Genomic DNA, 19,966 nt, shown 5'->3' with positions numbered 1-19,966 from the left:
TAAGATATTAGCGCTGATGAAGCAGGTGACATCCCTCATCATGGAAGCTCTTCGGCCTCGTCATAAATAGCGCATCATCATCGGTGGTGGTGCAGTGGAACTGTCGAGGATTCGCTAATAAGGTCTCTGAAGTGAACATCCGCCTTCGCGACGGAAAGCTGAGGGCATGGGCGTTCCTACTGCAAGAGCATAATGCACTCCCACGCCTTTCAGGTTTCTGCGCATACCATTCACCCTCGATCGCTGATCGCCGTTGCACCGCCTCCTCCCTCAGCCCAGGTAAATCTGCATTTTATATTCACAGTTCAGTTCCGCACACACCGCTCGACCTTTCGCGGTGGTGCAACACACGTCAAGAGGTTGTCGCCCTTCTCGTAAAACCTGCACGCACACCCCTTATTCTAGTTTCTTTTTATAGTCGTCCTGGCTCCGCATCTCCCAATCTGGGATGGGTTCGTTTTCTACGTTCTACCAACTCGGGTATCCCTATTCTAGTTGGTGGTGACTTCAACGGCGCACACACTGCGTGGGGTTACCCATCGGATTCCTCAAGGGGTGCACACATCCAAGGGAGCTTTTCGGATCATTCCTTTCAACTTTTAAACCACCCGAATACTTCTACCCGCCCACTAGGTGGCCCGTATTCACCTGATTTGACTTGGTGGTTAGGCCCCGGTAACCCTCGTTGGGCTGTTGGTTCTGATACTTGGGGTAGCGATCACACCCCTATTTTTATCTCCCTCACGCCTACGCGTCTACGGAAAATACGCCGCACTGTACGAATAACATCATGGGACTCTGTACGCGCAGATGATCATTTATCTACATTCAACCCCTCTTCAGCATTGTCTACTCTCTGCTGTTCTCGCTACTCACACTATTACCACTACTGTAAATGAAGACGACCCAAACCCGGACATACATCTCTTGAATCTGTGGGCTCTTCGTCGCCAGGCGGATCTTTACGCTACTCGTCACCCCGATGACCCTTCGCCTCTTCCTACTCTTCACCGCGCTACCGCACGGGCGCGGCGTTATGCAAAGCGGCTAGGCAGGCAACGCTGGGCTGCATGGTGTGCCCGCCTGTCCTCTACGCAGGGCAATCGACATCTCTGGAGAGTGTTTCACGCCATGGAGCGCCCTTCTCAGGTTGCAGACTACACAGAGAGCATTCGCCTCGCGCTAAATGTGGATGAGGACACATTTGCACAACAAGCGGCCCGTCAATTTTTTCCAAACCATGACTGCACCGCTACGTCTCCACCTGACTTATCGGTAACAGAGCCCCCCGATGGGATTACTTCTGACCTCACCATGGCAGAGCTGCTGGCCTCCATTGAACGTTTAAAAACTGCTACTACTCCCGGGCACGACGGCATACCTAACTCCTTATTCCGTAACTTGGAAGGGAGGGCTTTGCAAACCCTACTGGATACTTTTAACGAAGTGTGGCTTTCTGGCGTTATGCCTGGAGACTAGAAGCATTCTATTGTGGTTCCAATACCCAAGTCAGGTCAGCCTCCAGTATCACTCTCGGCCCTTCGTGGAATTTACCTTACGCCTACCATCTGCAAGCTTTATGAAAACATTCTAGACGTACGCTTGTCGTGGTGGCTGGAATCCCATGATTGTTACCCAGATTCCCAAATTGGTTTCCGCCCACAAATTGGAACCGAGGACGGCCTTGCTTTGGCTGCTGACGTGCTTGACCACTCTCCGCAGAGTCACCTTGTACGAACCGTAATCGCTACAGACATAACAAAGGCATATGATAACATCCTTCACTCTGCCATTCTTGCCTCCTTTCAAACTCTTGGTCTCCCTCACCGGTTCCTCCTCTCCATTCACGCCTTTTTGGCAAATCGAACCTTCAGCTTGCGTGTCCACGGAAAGCCCTTTGGTAATTTCACTTCCTATAGAGGAGTGCCGCAGGGCTCCGTTCTCGCCCCCACATTATTTAATGTGGCTTTAATTCCTCTTGTTCGAGCCCTAGAGACCATCGCTTCTATCCGCGTGCTTGCATATGCCGATGATATCACCTTGTGGTGCTGTCATCCAGATGCGTCTATTCATCAGTCGGTCCTTCAACACGCGCTGGATGTATTGACATCTCGCCTCCCGCCTCTGGGTCTAACACTCTCTCCTACTAAATCATGTTTCATTCGAATTGTAAATAAAGCCGTCTTACGGAAAGCTCCCCCTTTAAATTTTACGGTACATAATTCTCTGATTCCTCAGGTAGAAACTGTTCGTATTCTTGGTGTTCTCCTCTATACATCTGGGACTGGCACCCCGTGGCTGACAGCCACCCATAAATCGGCTCACGCTACTCTAGGTCTGATTCGTCGCATAGCTATGCGCTCTAGTGGCGCACGTGCTCATACGGCCCGCCAGCTTGTGCGCTCTATCCTTCAGCCACGGATAGTATATCAGGCACAATTTCAACGTCTCACCCGCAGACAGTGGGACTCCCTTGAAACTATCAATCGTGAGGCTATGCGCGTCATAACATATCGGCCTCGTTTAACACCCATACCTGTGCTACAGGAGTTCGCCCAACTTAATACACTCAGTGAAATCATCGACCAACGAACGGGTGGCCAATAGAGCTCGAAAATAGTCTCTCAAACTTCATCGTTTAAAGGCACTTCCACCGTGGTCCTATTGCCAGCTCACTGACAATCGCCCCACTGTTTCCCCGTCGGTATCAGCAGCGTATCTGCCTGAAGGGTGCATATTATACACGGATGCATCACATTCTGAAGAGAGGCGAGTTACTGCTGTGTATAGTCCATCTGATCCGCATCTCAACTCTTGCGCAACGTATACTGCGAATACGTGCACTCCCCTGGCATTGGAACTTCAAGCCATTTATAATGCAATCGCTTCTCTTCCGCTCGTTCCAACATTCAATAAGTTAATATTTACACCGACTCCCGCGCCGCCCTTAAACAGGTTAAGGCTGTTCGACGAACGTTCCAGATTTCACAATCTATTCATGTGCTCTGCGCAAAGTATCCATGTCCTGTGCGCATACACTGGATTCGCGGCCATGCCCAGGATCCACATAACATTCAAGCGGATGCTACGACTCATCTTCATACATTAGACGATCCGCCACCTTCCCCTCTTCCCCTAGATCCGTTCCTGTCCCATGTTTCCGTTTCCGAAGTTCTGCACCAGCGAACACGCGCTCTAAATTCCTCCGTGTTCGCACCCTCTCCCCCGTAGTCTTACTCGGTAGGAAGAGGTATCCGTGCGCCGGATTCGGGCAGGGGTGGCTCTGACACCATCTGTCCGTCATCGGTGGCGTGCCAAAGATCTGCCAGTACCCTCTGCTGAATGATCAGTGCCTCGAAAACCTCCCTCTTCTTCTTGGTTTTGCATTTCTTGATTCCCCTCATGCGGTCCAGGGAAGGCCTGCAAGTTTTTGAGCGATAGCTCTTACAGTGTACTGCTAGATTGCTGCCTGTGTGCGTATTATGTAATCAGTCGTGCTTGCTTAATCTGGAGTTAAGACAACGACCCGTTCGCCCTGCACACTGTAAGAGCTGTCCCTCAAAAACCTGCAGGCCTTCCCTGGACCGCATGAGGGTGGTCAAGAAATGCAAAACGAAGAAATAGAAAGAACTTTTCGAGGCACGGATCATTCAGCTGAAAGGCGAAATTTGTGTCACCATCTGTTGACCTGCTCGAGAAAGAAATCACCTATCTCTCCTGTTGACTTGATAAAGATTGCATCTGTTGTGTCAAGTTGTCTGCCATGATGTGCTTTGCTTTGTTTTGTTATTTCTTTTTCTCGATATATATTTCGCTAGTGGCAGATTAAACTTCTCTTGTTAGTCAGCGCGTAGTGTGTCGTTTTCTTCTTTCTTCCTAAGTTTTGCGCTGGTTTATCTTTTTAAGAAATACCAGGGCCCCTATCGCGTTGTTCAGCAAACAACCCCAGTTAATTATCTCGTCGGGCCCCTCACGCCTTCGCCTGATCATCGCCGCCGCGGCCGTGAAATTGTCCACTTCTGCCGCTTGATACCTTGCTACGACACGTCTATCGTATCGTGCTCTTGCGCCGCGAGGATGTCGCCTTTTCACCCCGGAGGTATTATAAGACAGACAGTTGGCGTTTGATGCCCTAGCGGCAAGCGCCGACGAAGGAGAAGGAAGACGAAGCTGGCGAAGCTCCGTTTAGCGCTCAGGAACGCTGGACTACTCAGCTGATCTGTGGTAGTAAATAATATGACCGTTCACATTTCTTGTTGGTTTTGCCTCTTATATGAAAGAAGCCAAAGGCTAAAGAAACCAAGTAACACTGTGGATGCCTTCTTTTAATTTGTGGTTTTCATCAATGGGGTATTGATCTTTACGTGGACCTAATCTTGAGAGTGTTCACCAGGCCACTCTCGTCCCTAAGCAGCGGCCGTAGTCATCCTGTATCACCAATAGTGTGATGTGGAGCGTCATCGAATGGAGAGGGCGGAAGTAATGTGAGAACCCTCTTATGCTTCCTATTTAATCAAGGCTGCCAGAGCCAAGGCCCTCTTTTAGGAATTAAGCACACAACGGATGGGAAATGAAGGATTTGTTATGGATATGAAAGAAGCGATCAGCCACAGAAATAAGGGAGGACAGGCCATCTTTTTTTTTAATTTCGCTGTTTCATCAAAGGGATAATAATAAAAGCGGAAGAAAAAACTACCACATGGCGCCAGTGGAGATGCTAACTCACGACCTCCAAACTATGCGTCCGGTGCGGTATCAACTGGGCTACGGCAACGGCTGTCAAATCTGCTTTTGGGGGTATTTACGTGTGACCTAACCTTGATAGTGTTCACCAGCACTGGTTCGGATCCCAGTTCGGATTCCTTTCGACTTGTAAATTGTGTATGCATGCATCAAACAATATTTAAGTTCATTGAACATCATACTTAAAACTTAACAAAAAGCCCCCGTGGGCACTATTCGGCAGCAGGTTCGATCCCCTATACTGTCGCCGCGCTTTTTCGGTAATTTTGTTACGGCAATTGATACAGCGCTTGTGACCGCCATAAAAACTGGGGTGAAGAGGTGTACAGCACATTTTGTCTTCAAGCATAAATATGAAAAAGCTAAAAATCGACTATAGCATGAATAACGAGTAAAACGAAGTCATCTATTCGTATTCTTTTCTAAAATATAGTGTTTGCCAAAAGTAACCAGTCCAGACGGTTTGCTTCTCAGTACTATATTGAAGCTATTATATCAACCCTCAAACAGTAAAGCTCTGTACGGTAAGGTTTGGTTTGGTTTATATAGCTTTAACGTCCCAAAGCGACTCAGGCTATGAGAGACGCCGTAGTGTAGGGCTCCAGAAATTTCGACCACCTAAGGTTCTTTAACGTGCACTAACATCGCACAGTACACGGGCCTCTAGAATTTCGCCTTCATTGAATTTCGACCGCCGCGGCCGGGATCGAACTCGCGTCTTCCGTGCCAGCAGCCGAGCGCCATAACCACTCAGCCACCCTGTATGGTAAGGAGCAGCCTTGTCTTCACCTTCCGAGAACTTAAAATTTGATGTTTGGGGAAGCCGTTAGGGTTATACTATTCGAATAAGAAGCAAACAATGCAGTCTGGTTACTTTTGTCAAAGACTGTACCATCGCGATAGAAACAAACTCAAACAGCGGAAAGCGCGGCTTTCCGCACAATCAACACAGCCTAGTTTCGACCCGCTCGTTCGACGATGCGTGCCCAAATCCGATATGCCTTGGCTGTCGCTAGGCAAATCGGCGCTTTCAATCGGCGGCGCTGTAGCACTAGAATCTTGTTCCGTCCGGCTCTATCGCACCGCATGTGTACTGTGAGTGTCGAACATGACCAGCAGATGATGAGCTTTCCTTGCCATTATGCAGGGCGAGCAAAATGCGGCACGCTTTCATGCTGTCACGATGATTGCGTTGAATGTCTTCTAGGCCATAGTTAATTTATTGGTCTGAGAGAAATAGGAAGAACAACTCAAACAAAAACACAAGCTGGCACACAATTTGACTTATCACTCGAAGAACTGCTCGAGAAAAGCGTACTTTGAATTATTTGATATTTGGTGGTCTCCATAGGCAAGAATAACGGATTCCATGCCCATTGACGTAGAGGCGAACAGTTCTTTTCCTTGCTGAGTGCAGCAAAGCGTGTCCCACTCGGCGTGAACAGTACCCCAACTGGAGTCCTTGGTTTCATCGAACTGCAGTCGTGACAAGCGTGATTTCCTAAATCCCCAGATATTTCCATGGTCATGCAGGTCATGCAGATAATAAAACAGTCTATCCTTGAGTGGCCCATCCATAGCATAAGGGAGGACAACCTGCCCGATTGCATTACAGTATTCTGCTGCAGTGAATCGTTCATCTAGCCGTATAAGGAGACCCAAGCTATCGGCTGTGATGGCTCCCCATACATTCAAGGAGCAGCGTCAGCTGAAGCTTGTGTGCTTGGGGCAGGTAGGATTAAAAATGCACTATTATGTTTATTTTCTTGATTGTATTGTTGCATATTGTGCGTGACGTATACTGAAAAATCTCCCCAGTTCTTTATGTAATGCGTTTCACGTCTTCTGCCACTGCCGTCTGAACAGGATCAAACTGTATCCCCTACAAAAGTTATTGCTAAAGTAAAAAGTACAATCGGCAGTGGCTTAACTTGGCTAACCCTGAAATTCAGCGAAAAGCAACCACGCTTGCTAAGCGTCTGAGGCTCGTCCATGGAAGCTCCGCTACACGCTCGCGACAATCGTTAGATATAAACCAACACGACCATGTGACTATGACGTGGTATCACATGGTTTTACGAAAACCCCATCGTATGTCGTCACGGAGCTTCACATCACCCCATAGAATGTCCTTAAGGTCAAAAGTCAACCTAAAGGTCACCCAGTGCCGAAGTTCAAAGGTAAACTAAAGGTCAGGGGTGAAGGGTTCGACACCATAACTATACCACATACGGTCATACACGGCTAACGTGATTGAGCTGAAGGTCGTTCGAGGTCATTCCCCGGCCTACGCGACGACTGCTTTACCTGGCGTAGTGAAGCTTTTCACTCCAAAAATGAAGTTTGTGTTTATGCGCTTCAGTGTGCTATAATGAGGGTAGACCAACCGCTGTTGTATCAAATCCTTTTTCTTGTATATTTTAGCCAAGTAGGCACCTGCCACTCAAACAGGGACCGCGCTGTGATTGAAGCGTGGTTATTCGTTCGGTCAGAATGTATCTCTAACCATTAAATTCATAACATGCAGACCCCCTAAAGTAGCCAAGATAACAGAACATGTTTCTGGCTTAAAAATGCTGAAATTATCTACATTATTTCCTTTACACACTTGGAACTCGCACCCTCATGTAACATTCGTCGTCTGGATACGTTCGTTGTATTTTGATGCTACTCTTACCACATTAAATAAAATTCAGTTAATCCTGGGCCACACCTTTTTAAAGAGCACCGCAATTCAAGAACACTAGGCTGGAAAGGCTTACCGATGATTGTCTTGACGTCACTCTTCCAGTGCATTCTGACCCGTTGTGGTAACTTGGCACTTATTTGTGAACATCAGCTGGCCCGAATCCTCCAGACTAGTCAAACTCTTATGTGATTGTGTGAAGTGTAGACGGGCGGCTTTGTGGTTATCCAAAAGCAAAGGATTTCTTTGGGCTCTCCTGCTTTGAAGGCCCGATTCATGGAGTTGCTGTCGAACCACTTGTACATTAACGTTTAGGCCGAGCTCGTTTTTGATCTGCTTGACTGTTGAAAAAGAGTTGTCTACGGCGGTTGCAATAATCAGTCGGCCTTCTTGCGCGGTCGTGGAACGTGACCGCAGAATGTGAGTAAGGTCCGAAAGCCAATTTTGTACCCTTCCAGAACTCAGCTGTCAGTCGAATGTGGTGTCCCGAGAATCTCCGCAACTCTGGGCAACTTCTTGGGTGTACAAGGCGACCATTCCCATCCTGAAGACGTCCGACACCCGCGACATAATTTTATTTTCAAAGTGAAGAGAATGATGCCGGTAGCTTAGCTCATAGGCTGTAGGAGAAAAGAACTCGCATTTGCATCACTATTTCTAATTATCGTTTTCATTTCTTGAACTTTTATTTTTTTTCGATGCAGAACTGCGAACCAGCGACGATGGGGCTTACACTTAACGCTTCAGTTATCTTGCACGTAATCATCGTGACGGCAAGAAAGCGTGCCGGCTTTACTTGCCGGGTATAATGAGAAGAAAGCTTATCATCCGCCGGTCACGTTTGACATTCAGAGCACACAAGGGGCGCTCTAGCGGCGCCGACTGAAAGCGCCGATTTGCCTAGCGGCAGCCAAGGCAAATCGGAGCAGGAAAAGCATCCTCGGACTAGCGGACCGATACTAGGCCTCACTGGCTGTGCGGAAAGCCACGTTTCCCGCTGTTGGCGTTTCTGTTAATCGCGATAGTACTTCCCAAGCAATACAGCTGACTTGCACATGTTGACGGCGGTTTGCTTCCCTAAGCCTCATTCTTTAAAAGCAAGCTTAAATGGTTTTGTGAAAATTCGGAGTTATATACGAATTCGAATGTATGAAGCTTCTAGGTAATGCGTGTCGAGTAGTTTTGCGCTAGGATTTTAGATTGTGACGTAATCGCCGATCGAAACCGCGACCATTTTCAAGCTTCTCTTTACTGCGTTCGCAAAGTGCGGCGAAAGTTGTGGGGACATCATTGTTAAGGAAATTCCAAACATCCGGTGTTCTCGCGCTCATGCTGCCGTGCAACGGAAGATGTCGCCAAACAATGCTTTCTGGGCTTCCCCTTCAGTGGCACCGGTTTTCTTCCTCGCAGCAACCGGTTTTTCGCTGGAAATGTAGGGCCGCCGTACGCGGCGTCATCATTGCGACCTCTGCAGTCGCGAAGCACTGCAGGGAAGCCTAAGCGCTGATGCTGCTTTAATCGGCGATTACTTCACCAATGAAAATGCTAGCTCAAAACGAGTTCGCACGCTCTATCTGCAAGCTTCAAATATTCGACGCGTTTAAACTCGTCGCATTCTAAAACCCCTTCTGTTCCCCTTCATCATACTAGAGCATTTACATTAACGTTTTTCAGCTTACCTAGTGTCGACATCTATTCGTCTGTGAGTGATATAATTCACATTTACCGTACAAATAATGCAATGAAAAAAAAAACTTCTATTCTTCTTCATTGGAGTGGAGTATTACCGAAATAAGTGGGTGGAGGTAACAAAAGCATTAGGTACTTGCAAGCACCTTCTTGCGCAAAACGATATGGTGAAATGCCTGCCGGAGACATTAAGGTAATACTGAACTTCGCTGACATTTCTTGTTTATTCATTATTCCTGAATACAAACTGTACTCACCTTCCCGTATAGCCTGATGTTGGTAAGAAATCCATGGTCGTACATCACTAAGTTCTTTGACTTGCTGACCTGAAATGAGCGTAGAAACTGACAAAACGATGCATGGTAAAGAACATCATCACCATAATGAGCCTGACTGAGCCCACTGCAGGACAAAGGCCACTGCCATATATGTTTATTTATCCCTCTCCTGCGCCAGCTGCGGCTACCTTACCCCCCAAAATTTTTAATCTCATTCGACCACTTTACTTTCTGAGGACCCTCTGCTACGCTTCCCGTCACTGGGAATCCAGTCTGCTACCATTAACGACCATCGGTCATCTTGACACCGCAATCCATGCCCTGCCCAAGCAGGGCGAGAGAGAAAACGAGAGAGAAAAAGAACAGGCGTATGCAAGTGTATGCAAACATCCATGATGTTTCGATCTTTAAGTCGCCCTGTATAGCACGGAAACTAGAATAACATGGATCTGGAAGAAGCAAACGATAAGCATATTCAAATAGCACATTTTTCAGATCTGAAATAAAAAGGATGGAGTCACCGAGACAACCAGTACCGGTAAATCATTCCACTCGTATACTGCATTGGGAAAGACGCTGAAGTCGAATATGTTATTCCTGCAGGTGATTTCGCGCACTTTTCTGGTGTGATCTGTACGCGGACATCAGGAGGAAGGTGCTGTGTAGGCTCGAAACCTGAAAAGTGCACACCGATGTCGCTGCGCACTTGATAAAGAGACAAGGGGCTCAGTCAACTCGTTTGGTTTTTAAGATATGTTGGTTTTTAAGACATTTATCTTTGTCGATGCCTGCTTTGGAGTTGAAACTATTATGAAATAGCGGTGTGTTCAAGCACTCTCTTCTTATTTCAAGCAGAGGCCACCCCGGGCGCTTAGAAGTATAATCTAGCTTTTTTTAAAAGTTACAGTCCGCTGACACAAAGCGAGCAGTCCATCCCTGTACGTATTCAAGCTGTGCTATGTTTGAGAAGACAGATCCCAATGACTGCACGCGTACTCGAGGATCGGACGTACATTCGACAGATATATTCCATGCTTTACATTAACTGATGCAGGCTTAAAAGTTTGCCTGAGGAAGTTTAATGCTCTGCTAGCCTTCAACGTTATGTAATGTGCAAACTTATCGCGGAAAACGTTTGCAAAGAAAACAATCCCAAAATATTTCTATTCTGTTGCGACTGATTGGGAGGTTTCATCCATGAGACGATTAGCAAGCACTGGCTGATTTTTAGAGCATACACCTTATAGCAGTACATTTAGATAAATTAGGAGACATCTTTAGTTTGGCTTGGAAGAGAGATACTGCCAAAATTATCTGGAATGTTTGAAGCCGCGCGAGACTGGTTCTACGTTGTTCGAGATTGTCGTAAGCGATTACCCCGCCTCATCTCGACATCTATAAGTCAGCTTTAAATGACCACGCTTGGTGCTATCGCAACCGTCTTCAGATTTTGTGTGCCCAAGTCAGTCCACTAGTTTCATTTGGAAGAATTTCACTTCTCTCGGCTTGCCAGTCTGCGTCATCACCGCGTGACAATATAGTATACAAGTCTCTCCAACTTCTTTGCTTCCATACGCGTATATTGTGAAATGAAAATATCACTACAGCTGCTCTGAATTTTCACAGTGCAAAGCATGTGATCGTTGAGGACGAGATTTTTGTCTGATAGTTCTCGGGACACACTTCAGGATATCTTCGGGCAGCACATTTAGGAGCGGCCCCCTTAGGGCGTGGTCCTTCGACACGCCGCATGTTCGCGCGCTCTCGCCTCCGAGCTGCTTTCCGCGTTCGCGGCAGCAGACGGTCTAAATGATTCCATAACCCTCCACTACGACGCCTCATTCTCTTTTTCGTCTGTCACTTCCTCCTTCTACCCTTCCATCACGCCGCGGAACAGGTCTCTGCCGAAGATTCAGATATTGTCTTTCCTTCCCACGTAAGCAACTTTCGTTCTTCATTTCCTGGTGTCTCACTGGTTGAGGCACTTGGCTACTAAGCGGGGTGCCCGGTTTCGAACCCAGCCGCGGCGGCCGCGTTTAGATGGAGGCGGAGTGCAAAGGGCAGAGTAAATATAGAGTAAGCAATCGCAAAAAAATTGCTAGAGGGCACTTAAGAGTCAAAAATACTTACCTGCTGTGAATACGAAAGCATCTGCGTGCCATCATGGGCTTAACTACATTTGTGTAATAGCCAGTGCAGACTAATTTATGAAGGGCCTTTACGAAAAAGGCCTGAGCTTGAAGGAGTTTAGGAAAGACCACAGCGCATGCAACTGTAGCACGACTCAAAAACACAACGTCAAAATACAAACAGTAGCGCGACTCAAAAAGAGGCTTTTGTTCGAAAAGCCAAGCAGACCAGCACAGTGCGCCCGAGCAGAAGAGTCGTCCTCCTCGCTCCGTAACGAGCCGAGTCATGCCGCTCGGCCGTATGGTGGCGCAGGCAGAATGTGAGCAGGGCGGCAATACAAAGCGCCGCTTTCAGTGAGATTTCAGGCCACTTCCGGTTCGGTTGACGTCACTTCCGGTCTGGTGACGTCACTTCTGATCTAGATCTGTGGTTACATCGCGCTGATTCCTCGCGGCCTGGGTTCGAAACCCACTTGAAACGGATTTTTTTTAGTGCGAAAGCATCATACTGATGGGTAAACCCCGAGCAAAATTTTGCGATGGTCGCGGGATTGAGATGCTTGTGGGTCTGTGTCAAGTGCAATAAATGAAAAATTCTCCGCCAACACTGCCACAGTGTTCCACTTAAGAGCGTTATCTACGGGAGCTTCAAGTGTTTCCATCGGTGTGCTCAGTGAACGTGGAGAAGACCAAATCCAAATGTCTGCGGATGTTGCTTACCAGAAACGTCCCTTCTACGACACAAGCAGCGTCATCTGCCTCTTGGATTTTGCACTTCTATCTTGATATACACCCACCTTCTCTATATCCGGTATATTTCCTCATTATATAAGTTAATAAATTCTACAAATCTGTGCATCACACCACTGCGGATCGTTTGACACCATCCGGAACACCCTGCAACGAACGGACCGGCCGTAATGACCGTCTGAAGGTTCTCGAAATACACAGTTTGGAGGCGGAAAGGTCGTCGTTGCGAGTCCCACAGATATTTTAGGCTTCATCTCAATTCTCAAGCTAAAAACACAAGCTAAAAACACAAGACATTTTAACAATAGAATTTTCACCTAAGAGCAGCGCTTGGTGTAAAGGAATTATAAAACTTAATAAAGTGTTTATTTCTTAGTTTTCCGAGTTCTGCACAAAAGAATAAATTATGGTTTAGCGTCAGTTCGTCTCCACATCTTTCACAAAGAGGTTTGTCTGGTTTGTTAGTGAGGAATTGTGTGTAATGTGTGTATGTCCAGTGCGGAAACGACATAAAGTTACTTCAATGAATCGTTCCTGGTGCCTACAGGTCTTCCATTCACCCCTATTAAACAACGTGCGCGAACAGGACGTACACAGGAAACTTGGAGACAGAGGAAAGAAGCGCAAGTTTCCTGTGTACGTCCTGTTAGCGCACGCTGTTTAAAAGAGATGTACCAACTAGCCCGTCAGAAAGTTCTCCATTCACCCGGGACGGACTTTACAAAGTGCAGGATGAGGAGCAGGAGGAGGAAAAAAGGCAAAGTGCAGCTTGTTGTTAACCTCGCTTTCCCATGAAGCCTGCCATTTCTCTCAGTTTATTCTGGACTAACTCGATGCAGTCCTTATGCGGCATGTTTACTGGTTTCACTTTAGCATTTCGGGCAATTGCGGCGCTTGCATCGGCGCTCTCGTTCCCGCTGATGCCCACGTGACTAGGAACCCAGAGGAACAATATTGTATGTCCTTGTGTATCAGCTAGTATTACATTATGTATTATGTCTCCTATTAAGGGTTCGACTGCATTTATTGGGTTTATTGCTGTAATTACGCTGAGGGAGTCAGTGTAGATAACACTGTTCTCTGTGTTTTTCTTCATTATTTATTCTACAGCTACAGAAATTGCGTAGCATTCTGCTGTAAAAATTGAAGCGCACTGAGGCAGCCTGACTACTTTCGCCCATTTCCCTTGTACTATCAGCTCCCTACATAGAGTGAAACCTATTTACGGGTGGTGTTCTGAAAACACCAGTTGAAAGGCGTAAACCGAGGTTTTGTACTGGATCCAGCCTTTTAAGGTATAATGGTCTCGCAGACTAATACACCATGCATCCATATTCTAAGGAAGAGCGTATTAGTGAGCGATAGATGTGCCATAGGCGCACCCCATCGAACCCCTAACGCTGTCGTGACAGTACTTTGAGAATATTCATGGACTGGGTTGCTTCTTTTTTTAAGGTGTTTATGTACGGTATAGGAACGTGAGCTTTTTGTCAAAAGTTAGGCCTAAAAATTTGTTTTCTTGCTTTACTGGATGTACGGTGCCATTCAAGTTGGGGGTGGGATCAATCTGCAGTCCTCTCTGCAGCGAGCAAAAAACCGCAACAAGTTTTTGCGGAGATAACACAAATCTAATTCTGACTGCCCAAGGTGCGAATTTGTTTATTATGAGTTGGATTTGTCCCTCACAAGTTGACAAGCTAGAAGATGTGCATGCAATTAGAAGGTTATCGACGTAGACCGCGTACATAATGGACTGTGGAATTATGCTGGCTAAAGAATTCATTTTTAATATGAACAATGTAGTACTTAAAATTCATCCCTGATGAACAACATTTTCCTGAGTGAAATTCTTCAAAACTTACCACCGCGACGAACTTGGAATGAACAGTTGGGCATAACGTCGCTCAAATATTTCAGCTTCCTCCCGCGGATGCCAAGCTCTGCCAGGTCACGAAGAATGCCGAGTCTCCTGGGGCCGTATTCCGAGTTTGTGTCATAATAAAAAGTGTCATAGTCTGCCGCAGCGACACACCTGTTTGCTCGAACCGCCGGAAAGGGATGTCGGTTCGGTTGCGTCTGTGAGCGGCGGCAGGGTGTCACTGTGTTTCGGCTGCCGCAGGGAAACGTCCAGCGGCGCTTTTGCTGTTTGCCGGCAAATGGAACGAAACCAATGACAGAGAAGAAACATTCAGCCGCAAGTTTAGTTTCCTATCGGGTTCCACTGTAAAGGGGTAATATGAAAGCCGCTTTATTTGCCCAATCGACTTCGAAAATAAAACAATAGTTCATATACCCTTTTCCGTGCCGTAAAGTCCGCAAGTGTACTTAAAGAAGGAAATATTGTACGCAGTACTCATTGGCTTTTCAGTGACAGAAGGCGGCCGCTGCAGCCGTCGATCGCCTATGGCAAATAAAAGGTGCGGATAGAACCCGCAACCACCGCATGCGAGACGGATGCTCAAAGCACTAGGCCGTCGCTCAGCTAGCTTGTTCTCATAACACGGCGTTTTACATTCATCTTGAGGGTAAAAGGGAACGGAGAGGAAAATTTGTAGCATGCACTCTCTCGCTGCACTATGCGCGCTCCGCGCCTTGCAGAACCAAGCCGCCGTGACAAATTGCCGTCTGCAACATCACTGGACGCAAGTTGGTGCTATTATCGGACGGATGTGCAGAAGGTGATTTAAGTTTTTCATTCCTTTCATGCAGGCACTGCAGTAATCGCGAGATGCCGCTGATACGTTTTCAATTTTTCTGCCGCCAATAAATAAAAGGGATGAGCCTTCTTCCTATGTTTTTCTTTATAGATGCGTTGGGAGACTTCGCAGACGAAGTTTTCATAAGTTCGCCAGGGCACGAAGTGCAGGCATGCCCAAAGTCACGCTTGAAAACTAACTTGCAAGCTAACTCGCGAGATAAATACAGATACACACCGCCGCGGCTATGGAGAACCGTAAGGGACGCCGAAAAACCACCTCTACTATGTAAAACGCGTCACTCTAGCAACGCGAACGCTGGCGTCTGACCATCCGTGTACATGAGCGGCTTCACGCTGCCGGACGTTACAAACACTCGTGATGCAGTACGTTTCAACAGCTAATAGGGAGTTGTAGAATAGGAAATGCATGTTTGCACGCATAAATGTAAATGTTTTTCGGGTCATTCGGCTTTATATTACATCATTTAACGTACGCTCCGCTTATAAAACTCCGGTCATAGTGGCGCCATCGGTTTGAATGAAGAGAACAAGTTCTACAACAAGCCGGTGCTCGTTAGGCCTAGAAGCTTATGAATCGTCCAGCGAAATTAAAAACAGGCCAAATTTATGATCAATTTAATTTGATATAGGCAAGATAAGGCGGAGCGAAAGACCAGTGCCCTGTTTATAGCCAGTTCACGATGCTGAAGAACGCCACAACACAGACGAGTTGACTTCGAAGCGAGAGGCTACGCTTTAGAGCGTGCCGCCATGTTGGCTCTCCTTGGGCATCTGCCGCTAGAGGAGCGTACACTATGTTTCTGACGTCACCGTCCAATTTCCTTGTCCGATTACCTTGACCGTTTTCGCTGCATCCGAACCACCACATCCGCTTTCGGCGGTTAGACTAATCAGGCGCAGCCGCTGCGGATGATTTTGACTCTTTTTTTATGACAAAAACTCGTAATACGGGCCCAGGTCATGTCATATGCCTTCTATATCGAAAAAGCCTGCTAGGCAGTGTTGTTTGTGTACGAAGCAGTGTTTGTGTGAAGGAGAATGTGTTGGTGAGGGCAAATCGCCTCCGCGCTTCTTTGAAAAAAATGTTTTCTTTTGTATTTATGGTGATTATTTCCTTTTCATTTTTCCAGGATCAACACGCCCTGGAGTATGCAGCGTGGTCTCCTTCCCAATTTGCGCGGCGTAGTGCTGCGTCACATTCCTAAGAATGGAGGCACTTTGAAGCGCATTTCGCGCATATTTTGCGGCCATGGCAACTCTGTGAGGCATGACCAAACTTCTCACAATTGAAACATCGGCGGCGATTGGGTTTGTAGTGTCTCACGTAAACTTTGATGTATCCAACTCCGATCGTTTCTGGCAAGGTGCTTGGGGTAAATGTGAGGACCATGTGTTTGGTATCTATTTGTTTGTTGTCCTTGCGGGTTTTGATTCGGTGAACGTCAATTGCACTCTGGTCGGTGAGCCCTTGAAGCATTTAGGCTTCTGTTAAATGTATGAAGTCACTTTCAGAGATGACGCCTCGGACTGTGTTAAGGGACCGGTGGGTAATCACGGAAACAGTGAGGCCCGCTAAGGAAGCAATTCTTGAGAGTTTCGAGCATTCGATGCTGTCGCGCAGTTCAAGGAATAGGTCGCCGCTGGCCATTTTTCATGTCTTGTAGCCAAGGCCAAAGGTATCTGTTATGCATTTGGACACAAGAAATGGTGATATTATTCGGGCTTGCTTTTGTTCTCACTCACTGTGTATAACGTGAAATTTTGAGAATACCGGTTCTTTTTGTAAAAAAAAATCATCTGCTTCGTTCCGCCCTCTTTTCAGAGAGCGATCAGGTTTGGAAAGTAAGGGAGCCATAAAAAAATTTAGCTTTTCGGTCATGGTGCCAGCCACCCACCGTGGATCCCAACTAGGGGACGTGGCAGGAACTTGCTAGCAAGCCCTGCCCACGCCAGCTGTGAACCCTAGCTGTAACCAAATATGACACAAGTAAGGGTAGTTGGCCACACAAGGTTAACCCTCGCCGCCTATGAAAAGTGAAAAAACCGAGAAGGGAATAGTAGACAGAACAGTTGTGAGAAAGAAGATAGGAAAGCAAAGACGGAAGGGAGGATGGGTAAAGGCGACTGCCGATTTCCCCCTGTCGGGTGAGGCCAGAGGTGTCATCTACAGGAAGCTGGGGCCAAAGTGGTGTGTTGCCTCTGCCGAGAGGCCTTAAAGGTCCAAACGCTCGGCATCGGCTCAACCACCAGGAGCCCCTTTTCCCCGGACACGGCGATGCCACGCACGGCGAACCGCTAGTGCTTGGGTCCGTGGTGATGCACTGTTCACCATCTTCACCATGCGGGGATGTCCCTGCGGATGCCCGGGAACCCGTGGTGTCGCCACTCCCCAACGTCTGCACGCTGCACACGCCCCCCCCCCCCCCCCCCCCACCCTACCGGGTTGGAAATGAAAATGGTCACAAGCTCACCGGCGGTCTAACGTTCCGGGTGGGCCCGGGCCTCTCATGTGATAGCTGCCGGGACCGACTACTGTGATACAAAGATATCACACTAAGTCGGGTAGTACACCCGGCGGCTGATGGATGACTAAACAAAGGGGAAGAGAGTATCTGTAGACTCGTACAAACAAGATACCCAAACCCCCCGCTCATGAGTGGGTGGTACCCAGGACAATACGAAGACCCGCGTAAAAGGTGCAGAAACTGCCGACATGGTTCACATGGTCTGGACAATCCCAAACATAAAGCAAACACAAAACGATGAATGAGCAGAGTTCTAAAATACTAAATTTGGTGTCATCCAACTAGCTGAAGACGGTTTCCGGGCCCAAGAGCTCCGAGCCGTCGTCTAAGCGGAATAATGACCCCATCGTTCTCTCTTGAATAATAAAGTTATTTCGATGAATCAGTCAAATGTGCAAAAAACTGCGCTTTCGCGCAATACTTGTTGCTTAGCAATGCTAAGCCACCAAATTTTAATATTCTTTCTTTTCTGATGATGTAGACACTGCCTATGACGTCATCAGGTCGCATGGAGGTTTCTGTCCGTTTCTCTTGGATGGTCGTCGGCCAACGCCGGAATCGGACTCGAGGCATATAATGCTCTCACATTAAAAACATAGGGTAATGTGCCCAAGAAGCAGCGTGAAGACTGGCAGATTGTTGCTCAGAAACCTCGCGCTCGCGGGTTGTGCCTGCTGCTTCCGTCGTCGTCGAGTGGGGTGCGCGGCCGCAGCAAGACGCCGCTACAGAGCAAAGCCTGAACGATGACCAATAAGCCAATTAGCTCTTTAATGCCAAAGCATTACTAGTCTCGTTACGCGAGAAGCCGCGGTGGCCTGTGTTAATGAATGTATTCGCAGATTACGGCACAGAAAATCCTTGCGGTGGCAAGAAAAGTAGGGCGATATCATCAAGCGGCTGTATAACGCACACAGAAAGCTGAGCACAGCCACTTCAGACAATTCTATTAATCCCGTTCGTCTATACAGCGTGTTCAAAAATTGAACTTTACTGATTTAAAAGCAAGTAAAATTTAGAAATGAACATTTTATTCCCTGAAGTTGGCGTGCGTGTTTATATTGAGAACCTGGAGGCAGTTTCTTTTGAGGGCTATTCCATTTTGTACAGTTTTAGTAACACCCCTGTGTCCTGAGATGCTTACGTCTAAAATTTTGTCCCTGTTCGTCTAGACAGGGAGACAACAGCCCTCGTGTTACGCAGCTCTTGCGTATGACACTCCGCCTTTCAAGAGTGTGCTGGAGGACTGAAAAGCATTTATTTCGCTATGTATACAGGCAGGCGCTCGGGGAGAGGCCCGTAGTGGGTCTCGCCCCTTGCAATACAAGGCGGAGCCCCGCATTCCGGGACCCCGTTGGTCCTGACCGCTGCGCCTGTCCGCCGAACCCGGGCCTGTTGGGCAGCCGAGCAGAGCCGCCTCCCAGTCCTCTCGGGTGGGGGAAGGGGTGAAGACGGGGAGAGAAGGATCTTGCCTGCATGCCCAAACCATGTGAAAGGTGTCGGCCATCTCCCCACAAAATGAGCGGCCGTCAAAAGAAGAGTCAAAGTGCTTGAGAACCACCGGGCACAGCAGGGCGTTTGTAAAGAGCCTAAGGAGGGTGCGTTCACCACCTTTACTCAGTCCCTTCATAGGAACCGGGTAGCGCCGGTGTTCGGCACGATAGTGCTCAGTGATATCTTTAAAAGAAAGAAGAGGGCTGTGATATGGGTTAAGGTCCCCCCAATGAACGCCTGGTGCGCAGTGAGCGGCGACACGGGTGACATTTCGTTCCGGGCCAGCTTTCTCCTTCTCGGCGATCGAAACCGATGAATCACTGTTCGGTCGGCGAGAAGTGACAGCTATTTATTTAACAAATTGCTTCCATAGCCGGAATCCTATCTCTTTAACTCCTCTCCCCCACCCCGTGCAGTACATCAAAGGTGTTCTCCCAAAGAGACAGTTGCACGCCATGCACACAAATTTTTCCCACCAAAGAGAACCATTTTTAAGACGCGATGCCGCTCGCTGCACACTGTTGCTAGGTAGAGTGCCTACGCAAAAGCTGCGTCACACGAGGTAGGTGCTTCACGCCGAGAGCCGCTGTCTCGCATACGTAATTAGATGAACTGGGACGAAATTTTAGACGTGCGCATCTCGGGACACACAAAGGCGCGATGCTAAAATTGTACAAAATGGAATTGCCCTCAAAAGCAACTGCCTCCAAGTTCTCATTGTAAATCTGCTCGCTAACTTAAGCCAATAAAAAGTTAATTATTATTTTTTCTTAATTACTGAATTTACGGGGAAAATTATCACCCCAATTAGTGTCCGCCCGGCCGCATTACCAACGTGCGAAAGCGGAATTAGCGTACGGCGGTTCACTTTTTTTAAAATCAGTAAAATAAAATTTTGAACACGCTGTATATTCCTCACTGGCCGGCCTGAATATGGAGGGAGTTTTACCGAGAAC

General features: G+C 47.6%; 1 protein-coding gene across 1 annotated transcript in view; it reads right to left on the bottom strand.

The window, feature by feature from the left end:
- Positions 1–19,966, bottom strand: part of LOC144103246 (tear acid lipase-like protein) — a 163,669-nt gene that overhangs the window by 21,244 nt on the left and 122,459 nt on the right. Inside the window, exon 8 of the mRNA XM_077636020.1 lies at positions 9,376–9,444. Coding sequence (XP_077492146.1) covers positions 9,376–9,444 — 69 coding nt within the window. The remainder of the gene's footprint in view (positions 1–9,375; positions 9,445–19,966) is intronic.

The sequence above is a fragment of the Amblyomma americanum genome, chromosome 9 (assembly GCF_052857255.1).
Source record: "Amblyomma americanum isolate KBUSLIRL-KWMA chromosome 9, ASM5285725v1, whole genome shotgun sequence".
Classification (NCBI taxonomy): domain Eukaryota; kingdom Metazoa; phylum Arthropoda; class Arachnida; order Ixodida; family Ixodidae; genus Amblyomma; species Amblyomma americanum.
The sequence above is the reverse complement of the archived record's forward strand: the minus strand, read 5'-3'. Positions and strand labels throughout refer to the sequence as shown.